Genomic DNA, 13,040 nt, shown 5'->3' on the forward strand with positions numbered 1-13,040 from the left:
CCCCAGCCATCTGATCTTCCCAAGACACGCAGGAAACCCCCTTCCCACCTGGGAACTGAGCTCCTGAGACACCTGGTCTTGGGTCTCTGTCCCTGGAAGCAGAGGCCGGGCTGGGCACAACCAGGGATGGGCCGTGGGTCCTTCACCAGTCATCACCCGGCTTGCTCCTTTCTCACCCCCAGAGTCATCTCTGGGACCTTGCTGCCCGGTGTCAGTCCAACCTCCCCAGACCTGTGAGAACACTGGGGAGACAGGTGCCCAGCTGGGATTCTCTGATACAACAGAAATAATCCCCTGGATTTGGGGACCCTGGGGCTCTGTGTGTGGTACCACAGACTCAAGGCCAAGACTCAGCAGAACCAATTCAGGGTAGGGAGAAGGGCCATCTTCTAAGGAAACCGGGTCCCCCTCAGCCTTGCTATTCAGAGTGTGCTCTCCAGGGCCAGGACGATCAGCATCACCTGGGAGCTTGTTAGAGGCAGACTCTGGGGTCCACACCACACCTGCTGAGTCAGAATCTGCATTTTCACAGCATCTGCAGACCCTCCGTGGGCTCAGGAGAGGGAGAGGCGGCCCCACCCCCACATCAAGGGCTCTCAGCCTGGCTGGGCATCTGCTGATGCAGCATTTGTGGGTGTCCCCTGGGCATCCACAGTCTTGATAAAGTTCCACAGGTGATTCCATTGCACAGTGGGGGTGACATCCCTGTGACAAGAGTTCCTGAAGCAGCCCCCAGACTCCTGCTCTTAAGGGAAAGCCACACAGGGAGGGAGAGAGGGCTGTGGGGACGCTGACCCTGCACCTGACCCCGAGCTGTGGGGGTCACCGACCCAACGCCACAGGCTTGTGTTTGTCCAAACAAGGGCGTGTGCGCGCTCTCGCATATGCTGGGAAATCACAGCTGAAGACGGAGAGGCCTCAGCAGTTCCCAGGGAACCGCAATGTAGACAGAAATGAAAGGGGAAGAAGGGGGCAAGGGAGTCAGGAGGGAGGGGCCCTGGCAGAGACCCCGCCCCCGGCCCACGTGACCCCGCCCAGCGCTCCTGCCCCCAGAGGCCGCTAGCCTCAGACCGGACAGGACTGCAGTGCTCCTGAGCGTTTCTGGAGCAGAAGCTCTTCCCCCAGAGGGAGGGACGGGCAGGGCAGCAGGCACCATGGAGACCCCTCGGCCCCTCCCCGAGGAGGACGCGTCCCCTGGCAGGAGCTCCTGCTGGCAGGTGAGAGGGATGATCCCCTGCGAGGGGGCGGGAGGATGGGAGAGAGAGGCTGGCTGGGCTCTCCCGGGGAGGACAGGGCTCTGAGAGGAGACAGGGGAGCAGGGTAGGACCGGGGAGCCCGCTCAGCAACGGGAAAATCTTATGATCTGCAAGTACGGAGCCAAGGGCTGTTTCCCAAGTTACTCATCACTGAGGACTGAATTCTGAAACTGATAACAACAACCTAATCGCTGCCCCTTCCCACCAACCTGAGATCTTAACAGACAAACGCCAGACCCTGAGAGACATGGGGACACATTCATTCAGCCCCGGAGATTTGCAGCCTGCCCCACCCCTGGGGTACAGCACAGATCAGTCGAGTCCCTGCCCTCCCCGAGCTCACTTCCATGGGAAGGAAGACAGACACGCAGAGACATCTAGAACGTGATGTCAGGTACTGACAAGCACCATGAAGGGAACAGAGCAGGGAAAGGTCAGATCATGAAGACAGAGGGTCTTTAGAGGAGGCACTCAGGGCAGGCCTCTCCCCAGGACCCCCTGAGTGGGAGCAGGTATCTGAGGGCAGGGAGGGAGTGAGCGACAGACATGTGAGGAAGAGGGTTGGAAACAGAGGAAATTAAGTTCAGAGGCGCTGAAGTAGTGTGGTCATGCCACTGACCTTGACCAGCAGGAGACACACACACACACACACACACACACACACACACACACACACACACACTCAGACACACACCCCGAGGCTGGGGGATTAGGATCTGTTCTGTCTCCAGGGCCCCAGCTTTCCCTCCAACACATAGGTCCAAATACTGATCTGTCTCCTCCCTTCCCTCCTAGTCTCACTCTTCACCTTCTGGAACCCGCCCACCACTGCCCAAGTCACTGTGGAATCGGTGCCGCCCTGTGTTGCTGAAGGGAAGGATGTTCTTCTGAGTGTCCACAATCAGCCTGGGGATCTTATAGGCTATGCCTGGTTCCGAGGGAAAACTGCAGAGATCAGCCCTAAAATTATATCATATGCATTAGACACAAACGTAACTATCCGAGGGCCTGCACACAGCGGCAGAGAGACAATATACCCCAACGGGTCCCTGTGGTTCCAGAACATCACCGTGAATGACACGGGATACTACACCCTACAAACCGTGACTAGAAATGTTCAACTTGAAAAAGTAACAGTACAGCTGCGCGTATTCCGTGAGTAATTCCTCTCTCCCCTCTGGTGTTGGGTGGGGTGAGTTCTACTTCACACAACAGGATCACAGGGCTGGATTGCACCTCCATCCCCTCTGCCTTATGTCCTGTATCGGGTTGGAACATTTAGTGTGGGACACACACAGTGGAGACAAACATCCTAAGCTCTGAATTCCCTTCCTGGATTCCAGCCACAGCACATTTGCAGCAAACAGAAGGACCACTCTGATGGGAGTAACTCAGCAGAGGGAGATTCAGCCCAAACCGCTGGGCTCCTCCCTGTGACTCTGAGAAAGACCCTGCAGGGCTGTCAGGGTCAGGCTTAATGGGCCCCTGGGATCCCCACCAGAGCTCAGCCCAGAAAGCCCCTGCCCAGACCCCTGTCTCAGGGCTCCTGACTCCAGTGACCCTGAGGAGTCCATTCCAGACGTGGGTTTTGTCTTCGTGGCAGGGGGACTGGGAGCAACAATTCCCTGGCTCCCTGAGTCCTGAGGTTCCTGAGCTGGTCACCAGCCAGGGCTCGGCACCAAGAGCCACATCTGAGGAGGGGCAGAGGCTGGTCTTTTTTCCTGAGACTTGGGGTGGAGAACAGAGATAGGCAAGGTCCCTGGGCCACTGTCTGATGGCCCTGGGGGATAGGAGACCCCAGAAGAAGGTCAGTGCCCCCAGGGAGGAACAGAGGAGAGAAGATGCTCCTGGCAGCAAGTCCTGCACCAGGATCGGGCCGAGGGAGCCGTGTCTCATGGAGGCAAGTAACAGTTGTTTATCCGGGCAGCTCCTCTATACCAAGCCTTCGGTCAGGTAATTGTGGAGGATTTAAGGTTAATTACAGACAACACGGCAAGCCTGAGACCATTTACTTGATTTTGAGGGGAAACAGAGGCACAGGGCGATGCAGACACTGAATCAGAGTCACACAGGCAGATCACAATCCTACAAAGTCTGTCTGCAGGTACAGGCCTGTCTCCTCCATCCAGGGGGCCTTATTAGGCACCTGTGGATCCCAAGACCAGTTGTTGGATCAGCCATTTTCTCTTTGAATCTACACCTCAAGGTAGATTTTCTGGTCTGGGAAGTGAAAGCAAATGGAGAATTAATGTTTTTACTCAAGAACTAAATTCATCAACGACCAGAGTCAGTTGGGGAATGCCCAGGCCTCCCCTCAGGTGGCCAATCCACAGCTCCTGCATCGGACTTGGAATCACTTATCGTTTCCTGATGTGCTGATGGCATCCCACTGGAGTGTAAGGGAAAGGACTCTGCCCTCTCCTCCCGACTGCATACCCCTAACCGGCACAGGGTCCCACAACTCAATTAGTCTTTCATGAAGGAGGGAAGGAATGAATGAATGATTCCCAGTCTCTTCAGATTCTGGACCCTGGATGCACAATTCTAGGAGGTTCTGGCCACACCTGTTCCCTGTCCCTCCAGGGGCTGAGACCCATGTTGTGTCCCTCTGACCACCAGCCCCTCAGGCCACTGCCCGAGAGTCTCACGAGGACTGTGCTGTTGCTCAGCCATGGGAGGATCCTGCCCCTGGGGCGGCTGTGGGCTCTTAGTGCCCCGAGTTTTTGCAGTCCCTTGTGACCCTCACTGCTCACAGCCTGGGACATTTCTGGCTCTCTGCTCCGACCTTGTCCCTCATCTTCCCCTCCTGCTCCTTTCCAGCTGGGACTACCCCTGCTCTGCACAGCCGCCTTTACTAACCCTTAAGCCTTCCCTGGATTCTCCTGCTAACACCTGTGGCCCGGCCCGCCCTCCCAGGCAGCAGTAGAAGACACAGAAATCCGAGCGGCATCCTCTGCCGGGCTCCGTCAGGAGCCAGTTCCCCCAGGTCACCAGGAGAGCGAGCTGTCACTGGGCCCTCATCCAGGACTCTTTCCCTCCGTGACGCCAACGAGTGGAACACACCCCATGACAAGGACATGGGACCCCTTGATCTCCTCCCTACATGACTCCAGCAGGGAGTCAAAGGCAGGAGGGCAGGTCTGCAGTCCCCAGGAGCTCATGGGCTCATCTCATGCCTGTTACTCCTGACTCACGTGCTCGTCCTGGTGAGGCTCTCGTTCTTCCCAGGGGTTCCCTAGACCCTCCCCCGGGGGGCTGGCCAGACCCTGCGCCTTCCGACTGCTTCACTGCCTGTTTCACACGCACGTGGGTGCTCCTGAGGACACCTTCACCATAGGGTGGGATCATCTCACACGGTGCGATCCACCAGTCCCTGTCCTTTCACTTAGATGCTGCCCAGTTTGGGTAAATTGGATCAAACTTGTGTTTCCTGAGGTCAAAAGAAAGCCTCATACAAGCATTGGGTTTCTTTCCATTTTGCTGTAGAAATTGGTGGCAGGGACTTTCTTTCCTAAATTGACTGACATAACACACATCATTTCTACTAATTTGGTATCATTCCTCCCTTTATATAACAGGGGCACCTCAGACTTTCCCCGATCAATTCGCTTTCTTTTTTTTTTTTTTTTCAAGATTTTATTTATCCGACAATGAGAGACACAGCGAGAGAGGGAACATAAGCAGGGGGTTGGGAGAGGGAGAAGCAGGCTTCCCCCTGAGCAGGGAGCCCGATGCGGGGCTTGATCCCAGGACCCTGGGATCATGATCTGAGCTGAAGGCAGACGCTTAACGACTGAGCCACCCAGGTGCCCCTCAATTCTCCTTAATAGGACTCACATGTCCTTCTGTAACCAGGGAGTCACTGATTTCAAATCCACTATAACATCTTCCTTCGGTCATCATGTGATCGTGGTTGGACTGCAGAACTTGGTCTACAACATTATAGTGCTCCCTAGGGAGATATTCCTCTAGAAACTGGTCTTAGATTTTTCAGGTATTATTGATTTTCACATATGGAAACGATTTAATTTCTCAAATTTCTATCTCATAACTGTGTTTACAAATGGTCCATGAAGGCCAGACGCCTCCCCCCACACTCCCTCACCTACCACCAGTCACCCCTTCTGCATTTGAAAACACCCACTTGTATTTCAGGAAAGACCAGCATGGTCCTCACTGGCCTCTGCAGTGGGAAAACACTTTAAAGACCAAGCGCAGAGCACATAGTTCTCTGCCACAGCCAGCCAGGCCCTGCCTGTCCCCCTCATTCTTTTCTGGAGCATTTCTAGTCTTGACTCTGCTCCACCACTGTCTCAGGTCAGTCACCATGGAACACCTGGGCAGAACTGACCTACTTCGTGGCCCCGCAGCCTGAGTGCTGGACTGAATTCCAGGCTTGGCCCTGGTGTCCCCTGGTATTACTACTGCTCAAATACCCGCTTCCAGGCCATGCTGTCCAGTGTTCTCCAGGCTTATGAGCTCTGGGAAGGCCCATCATTACCCATCTCCAGGACAACCCTGGAAAGCAAGGCCTAGGGGAGAACACCTGTAGGGTGACTGGTGTAGGTCTGTGCCGTAGAAAGGGCCTCAGCACCTGCACTTTCCAGGTCAGGCCTCTGAGGTTGGTCAGACAGTCAGTTGGTCAGGGAAGAACCAGCCGAGGCCCAGGGTGGTCTCTGGCTCCCTGTCCTGTGTCTTCTACAACCAACCCTGATGCTTCTTTGACCTGAGAAGGCCTGTGCTTGCTCTCACATGGAGAGCAGGTGGCCTGTGTTCTCTGAGCGCTCAGATCCTCTTGCATTTGTCTTGAGCTTCACAGACCTGCCTTATTCTTTGAAGGACTCAGGTACCACCCAGGGCAATGTTCTCTCTGTTGTCTGCACAGCGGAGTTATCCAAACTCAGCATCACAAGCAACAACTCTGACCCCGTGGAGAATGTGGATTCTGTCGTAATATCGTGTGGACCTCAAACTCCGAGCACAAGCTACCTGTGGTCAGTAAACAGGAAGAGCCTCCGGGCCAGCGCCAGGCTGGTGCTCTCCCTGGACAACAGGACTCTCACTATATGCCGTGTCACAAGGAATGACACAGGACCCTATGAGTGTGAAACTCGGAACCCAGTGAGTGCCGGCCGTAGTGACCCATTCACCCTGAATGTTCTCTGTGAGTAACTTCCCTTCCTACCTGGCCCGGGCTGTCAGCCCAAATCCACATGCCGGGGGCCAGGCCCATCCATCCTTCTGGGGTCCGAGTCCATGACTCTCAGCTGGACCCCCAGGCTGGCCATGGCTTCTTGTCCCAGGCCAACCTGGGCAGGCCCAGCCTAAGCCAAGACTGGATGGGGATGGACAGTTCCTCCCTGAGAAGGTCACCAGCCTGTGAGGAGACAGGGGTGAATGTGTCAGACCCAGGCTGAGTGAAGCAGGGGGATTTTACTGGAACTTTTTCAAATGAGGTTGGGACCCAGCTCAGAGGGACACTGTGGCCCTAATACACACCAGGAGCTTCGGTTACCCTCAGATTATATCACCTGTGGCTTTATTCTGTTTGCTCCAGATGGCCCGGACGCCCCCACCATTTCCCCCTCAGACTCCTGTTACCATCCAGGGGCCAACCTCAGTCTCTCCTGCTATGTAGCCTCTAACCCGCCCGCACAGTATTCTTGGTTTATCAATGGGAGGCCCCAGTCATCCACACAGGAGCTCTTTATCCCCAACATCACAGCGAATGATAGTGGATCCTATGCCTGCCTTGCCTATAACTGGCACTCGCCTCAGTAAGACCACAGTCAAGACTATCACAGTCTCTGGTAAGTGGATCCCTGGAGCATCTGCGTGGATCGCCGTGGTGAAGGTCTGTCTGGCTTTCAGCAAAGAGCCTAGAAGTAGTCATTTCCCATTTGCTCCCAAATCTGTCCCTGAACTCTCCCATTAGATGTCTGCAGAGGTTTCTACCCTTAGTTCTCATGGCAGACCTGGGGTCCAGCTGGAATGTGGGGAGGGGGGTTCTCAGCTCCAGAAAGCCCCATGCATTAAATGGGGCTTTGCAAATAGGGAAGAAAAAAGGGTTCTCAGGTTCAAATTGTTTTTGTTGTTGAATTGCAGGAGTAGTTTATATATTCTGGATATTAATCTCTTACCAGATAGGATTTGCAAATGTTTCCTTCCAATCCATGGGTTGCCCTCACACTTTTTTTTTTTTTTTTTTTTTAGTGAACTTTAGTTGACACACCTCGTGACATTAGTTTCAGGTGTAGCACATAGTGATTGGACAACTCTATATGTTATGCTCTACTCAACACAATGGCAGTTTTCTATTTTGATGCAATCCAATTCATCTATTTTTTTCTTTTGTTGTCTCTGCTTTGGGTGTCATATCTAAGAAATCACTGGGAAATCCAGTTTCAGTAAGTTTTTGCATTACATTTTCTTCTAAGGCTTTTATAGTTTTGACTCTTCTGTTTAGATGTTTGGTCTATTTTGCGCTAACATTTGTACATGGTGTACAAAGGTCTACGTGGTGGAAGGTCAGGTCCGACTTCATTCATTCGCATGGATATCCAGTGTTCCCAACACCATTTGTTGAATAGATTTTTTTTCTCCATTGAATGGTCATGACAACCTTCTTGAAAATCATTCAACCCCATATGCCAGTGTTTGTTTCCGGGGTGCCTATCCTATTTCATTGGTCTCTATGTCTGTCTTTATACCAGATCCCCATTATTATTGGTTAATGTAGCTTTTCAGTCAGGAAGTAGGAGTCCTCCAACTTTGTTCTTTTTCAAAATAAGTATTGGAGGCCCCTGATTCCATGTAAATTTTTGGAAATTCCTATTTCTGAAAAATAATTCCTTCAGAATTTGATGGGGGGGCACTTGGCTGGCTCAGCTGGTTGAACATGCGACTCTTGACTTCAGGGTTGTAGGTTTGAGTGCCATGTTGGATATACAGATTACTTTAAAATAAAATCTTAAAAAAAATTGATAGGGATTACATTGACTCTGTGGATCTCTTTGGGTAGCTTTGTCATCTCACCAATATGAAGTCCCATCTTCCATGAACATGGGATGTCTTTCCATTTATTTGTGTCCTCTTTAATTTCTTTCAGCAATGTTTTATAGATTTCCATATACAGTCTGCTGACTCATTAAGTAATTACTAAGATTTTGTTCTCTTTTTTCCTAAGTATTTTATTGTTTTTAATATTATTGTAAGTGGAATTGTTTTCTTAAACAGAGTGATTTTTGTATGTTGATTTTTGAATCCTACAACTTTGTTGAATTCTTAATTAGTTCAACAGTTTCTGTGGGGTGGGTGGGGATCGTTAGGGTTTTGTACATAAAATTTCACGTCATCTGCAAAGAGACAGAATTGTACTTATTCCTTTCCAATTTCATTGCATTCTCTGTTTTTTTTCTTCCTAATTATTTTTGCCTGGACTTCTGTACTGTGTTGAATACCGGTGCTAAAAGTGGCATGTTTGTCTTCTACTTCCAGTGTTTCACCATGGAGTGTGATGCTAGCTGTGGGTGTTTCCTAGTAAAAGTCTTCTTCAGAGTGAGAAATCCTGTACATTAAAAACTCTTTGATTCCTGCAGCGCCTGGGGGGCTCAGATGGTTAAGCGTCTGACTTCAGCTCAGGTCGTAATCCCAGGGTCCTGGGATCGAGCCCTACATCGGGCTCCTGGCTCTGCGGGGAGCCTACCTCTCCCTCTCCCTCTGCCTCTCCCGCGCTCATGCTCTCTCTCTCTCTCTCTGTATCTCAGCATCTCAAAAGAATAAATAAAGTCTTAAAAAAAAATCCTCTTTGATTCCTAAAGTTGTGAAGATGGTGCAGGCAGCTTTTATTCCCTAGTAAATCGTAAGTATGTGAATGCCTTCCCTACTTTACATGAAGCTGCCTTGGACACAAAGATAGAAGAGCTACGAGTCCTCCTCCCCCACTATCCATGGAAAGGTATATAAGGAATGAGACATGATCTTTTAAAGTCACAAAATGTTCAAGAAAACAATCACACAGAAATCCACGGGAATAAAAAATTTCACCTGATGATGAGGATGCGGGACATGTGACCTTAGAAAAGGTTCCTGGTGCTGATGCTACAGAGATGTCCAGGCAGAGCAGACACAGGACTGAGGGCCAGAAGGGAACTTGAGGATCAGAGGGGGAGGTACAGCCTTCTCCTTACAGAACGTCACCTGAAAAAAGACAATCATCCTTCTGCTGACAGCAGAGCCATCCTCTGAGGCACCTTTACAGAGCTTGCTTGGGCCTTCAGAGTGGCTGAGATCATAGAGGAAGGAGCGTAGCCCCAGGGCCCAGGCCCACTCTCATTCCAACACTTCCTGTGTTTGTCCCCTGAGCCCGTGGCCCAGCCCTCTGTCCCTGCCAGCAACACCACATTCACAGAACATAAGGACTCTGTGGTCCTGACCTGCTCCACAAATAACACTGGGGTCTCCATCCAGTGGTTCCTCAATGGCCAGAGTGTAAAGCTCATGGAGAAAATGAAGGTGACCCAGGACAACAGCACCCTCACCATATGCCTTGTCAGGAGAAAGTATGCTGGGAATTTTCAGTGTGAGATCTCCAACCCAGTCAGTTCTAGCAAAAGTGACCCCATCAAGCTGGATGTGAGCTGTGAGTGAACCGCCACCTCTCCCTCTCCTTCCCTGTATATTCTACTGGCAGGGGGTATGAAATGGATGCAGGCCTGGAGGAGGTAGGAGCCACCTTCAGAGCCTCTAGGGCAATGTGGATAAAATCCCTGGAATTAGACTAATCTTGTTACCACTTGGTTCTGATGTGTACCAGCTTTTGGAACTCTGGCAAGATGCTGAACCTCCTGAGCCTCAGTGTCCTCATCTGTAAAACTGGAAAGAACAGCTGGATCTTAGGGCTGTTGTGAGGGTTGTTAATATGAGTTCATGAGATGAAATCCTGAGCCAGCATCATATACAGATTCAGGCTCAATCAAATTTAGCAGCTATTGTCCTTTTGACATTAAGGTTTTGGTTACTAGCTAAGTCTTGGGGATTTGGGATTAAGTATTGTCCGATTACATTCCAGCTCGGTGACATTCACTGATTTTTTGAAGCCCTTTACATAGTCAGATGCTCATTTTGCACAGTGGGGATGACACCTGGCACCCTCATGGACAGGGAAGCGGCAGATGAGATAAACGTAAAGTATTTCCCACGTGCCCGGCACAGGACCGACCTCCAAGGCAGTCAGCTAATGTTATTCTCTTTAAAGTGTTGAGTGAACAGGTAAGGGCCTCCCTCTAAGAACAGTGATAGAGATGGAAAGGAAGACCCAGGGGAAGAGGCATAATGTGAGCAGTAAATGAACAGCACACTGGCACTGGCCCCGGGGTCGGGGGACAATGTGAAGAATGAAGCAAGTCCAGGGTTTCACCGTGAGGAACAGAAATGATGCAGCGGTCAAGGGGGTGGGGTCACCGTGGTGACAACACACACATCACCCAGACCCAGTGGCCTTTCCTCCCTCCCTAACCAGGCCCTTCCCCCACGGCCCCTCTTGGCTTCCCCAGATTTGACTTGGGACTCATTCCCCTCCCGTTTTCTCCTTATTTCAGATGAAAGAAGCACCACAGGTCTCCCTGTGGGGTCCATCATTGGCATTGCAGTCGGGGTCCTGGTCGGACTGGCACTGTCGGCCGCCCTGGGGTGTCTCCTGCTCCACACAAGGACTGGAAGGTACGATGGCATTTCCCACAAGCTGATCCTGTCCCCCAGCTGAGCCCTGGCCAGGAGGGGACCCCACCCTGACCTAGGATTCTGGGCTGCAACTTCCAGTCTTCCCAACTGCCCCCTGGATTTTCCCTCTCATCCCCTCTGGCTCCTTCCTCACCAGCTGCTGTCCAGGGTGCTTCTTTCCCAGCTTCCTCAGTTTTACATTAGGGACAACTAGGGAACAGCCCCTCAGGGTTGTCTGCATTCAATTGACAAACCTACATCTGTGCTCATAGCACTAAATACTCAGTAAAGAGCACCTCCCGTGGGTTATTTAAGTCCACACGCCCTGTGAGGGGCGGTTGCAGCCTCAGGACCTGAGGCCGGTCCTGGTCGGGGTCACGCAAAGGAGACTGGAAGATCCTGACAGGCCAGGTGGGGTCATCCCCTAAATGGCAGATGCATGAACCGCAGTCCCTGTTGTGTGAGAGCAGAACACCTGGGTTCGGCCAGGTGGAGGTCCTGGGATGTCCTTATGCCTCTTGCCCAGGCAGATGGAGATGGAGGACGGGCTGCCGACACATTTCAGCATCCTCTGGCCTGAGGGGGCGAGGGTCTGGCCACAGCAGGGGCACCACATTCAGGGATCCAGCTTACCCGGGGCTCCCCAACTGTCCTGCACACATGGCTGCAGGCTTGACCCTTCCACTCAGGCAAACCCGCATGTCTGATTCCTTTCCTGGGTCCTTGATCCCTTTTCAGGACACTTTCTCCTAGAAGCCCATCAGCCTGTGGGGCTTCCCCTGTGAGCCCAGGACAGAAGTGCTCCCAAGACCTTTCCTAATCCCCTCTCCTGGGCCCTCCCTCTCCTAAACAGCACTGGTGGAGGGAGGGGGTCTGTAACCCCTGCCTGGAATGAGGATCCTCCTTGTGCCCTGCTCTGACACCAAAGCTGTGACCTCTCCCTGCACCCCTCACATGGAAGCCTGATCTCTCCTAGGGCCAGTGGCTGCCGTGATCTCAGAGAGCTCTGGCACCCAGCATCCACCCCCCGTGAGTACATCGTCAGCGCGGGTGGGACCCGGAGCCCCGGAGTCCTGCCCACATTGTCCATCCGGCCAGTCACTCCCCAGGGCCTCTGACCCTTTGTCTGGGTCTCCTGCACAGGGGATCTCAGCTGGCCATACTCCCTGACCTGTAGAATCCAGATCATAGGTCAGCACCTTACCCCCATTGGGCCCTAACATGGCCAGTGGGTCTGTCCCTGGGAGGTGCTCCTGCTTCCCTGTTCTCTGAGAGCTGAGGACCTGTCCCCTCCTGGAGGGTGGCCCCAAGCGTCTTCACAGCCCTGGTGCTAACTCCTGTCTCTGTCCCCAGGCCATGGTCCAGCCAGCAGCTCCGCATCCCCGGTAAGCCCGGCCCCTGCACCACCCATTCCACTGGGGTCCAGGCTGTGCAGGCATAAGGCGGGCAACCAGCCAGTTCAGCAGCACAGAGCAGACCCTGCTTCCCTCAGAGTAGCCAGGACAAGGCAAGCCCTGTTCTGGCCAGGATTGGACCATCTTCAGGGGCAGGACCATCCCCCAGCATGTCCTGAGTTGTCCCTCCTCTCCTGAGCTGGCCAAAGGAGTACGCTGGAGTCCAGACAGGGGCAGGGTGGGCTCTGGGAGCACCAGCCAGGGGTCCTGGGCTAACAGGAATGGGGCAGGGGGTGCAGTGGGCAGTGGTCGGGCCTGGGGAATGGGTCAGCAGGCTTGGAGAAGGCATTTCTAGAGGCAGAACCATCACTCCCATAGAGAAATGACCCTCCCTCTCTGACTACCAACACTCATTCTCTCCTATTTAGGAGTCCCTGCCCAGCCCCACCACAGCCGTTTCTATCTACCAGGTGAGTGTGGGCAATGACTGCTCTGGTCCCCGAAGCCCAAGGGGGCCGAAGATCTGCGCCCTAACTGCCCCTGGCTGTGTTTTCAGGTTCAGGAAACAAGAGAGCAAGAGGGACAGGACATTGTGGGAGGAAGGAGGGGCCGGGGGCAGACCCCTGCCACACAGCCAGGCTCCCAGAGAGCAGCCCAGGTGGTCCTCGAA

At 52.9% G+C, this 13,040-nt stretch overlaps 1 protein-coding gene across 1 annotated transcript; it reads left to right on the forward strand.

Moving 5' to 3' along the window:
• Positions 1–1,154: 1,154 nt before the first annotated feature.
• On the forward strand, positions 1,155–12,417 carry LOC148163232 (cell adhesion molecule CEACAM21-like). Its single transcript, XM_088026941.1, has 4 exons — positions 1,155–1,217; positions 9,621–9,897; positions 10,856–10,976; positions 12,330–12,417. Exons 1-4 carry the CDS (start codon positions 1,155–1,157, stop codon positions 12,415–12,417), a joined length of 549 nt encoding a protein of 182 aa, XP_087883067.1.
• Positions 12,418–13,040: the final 623 nt, after the last annotated feature.

The sequence above is a fragment of the Eumetopias jubatus genome, unplaced genomic scaffold (genome assembly GCF_037043125.1).
Source record: "Eumetopias jubatus isolate StellerSeaLion01/CBP00866 unplaced genomic scaffold, mEumJub1_p1.0 scaffold_10, whole genome shotgun sequence".
Classification (NCBI taxonomy): Eukaryota; Metazoa; Chordata; class Mammalia; order Carnivora; family Otariidae; genus Eumetopias; species Eumetopias jubatus.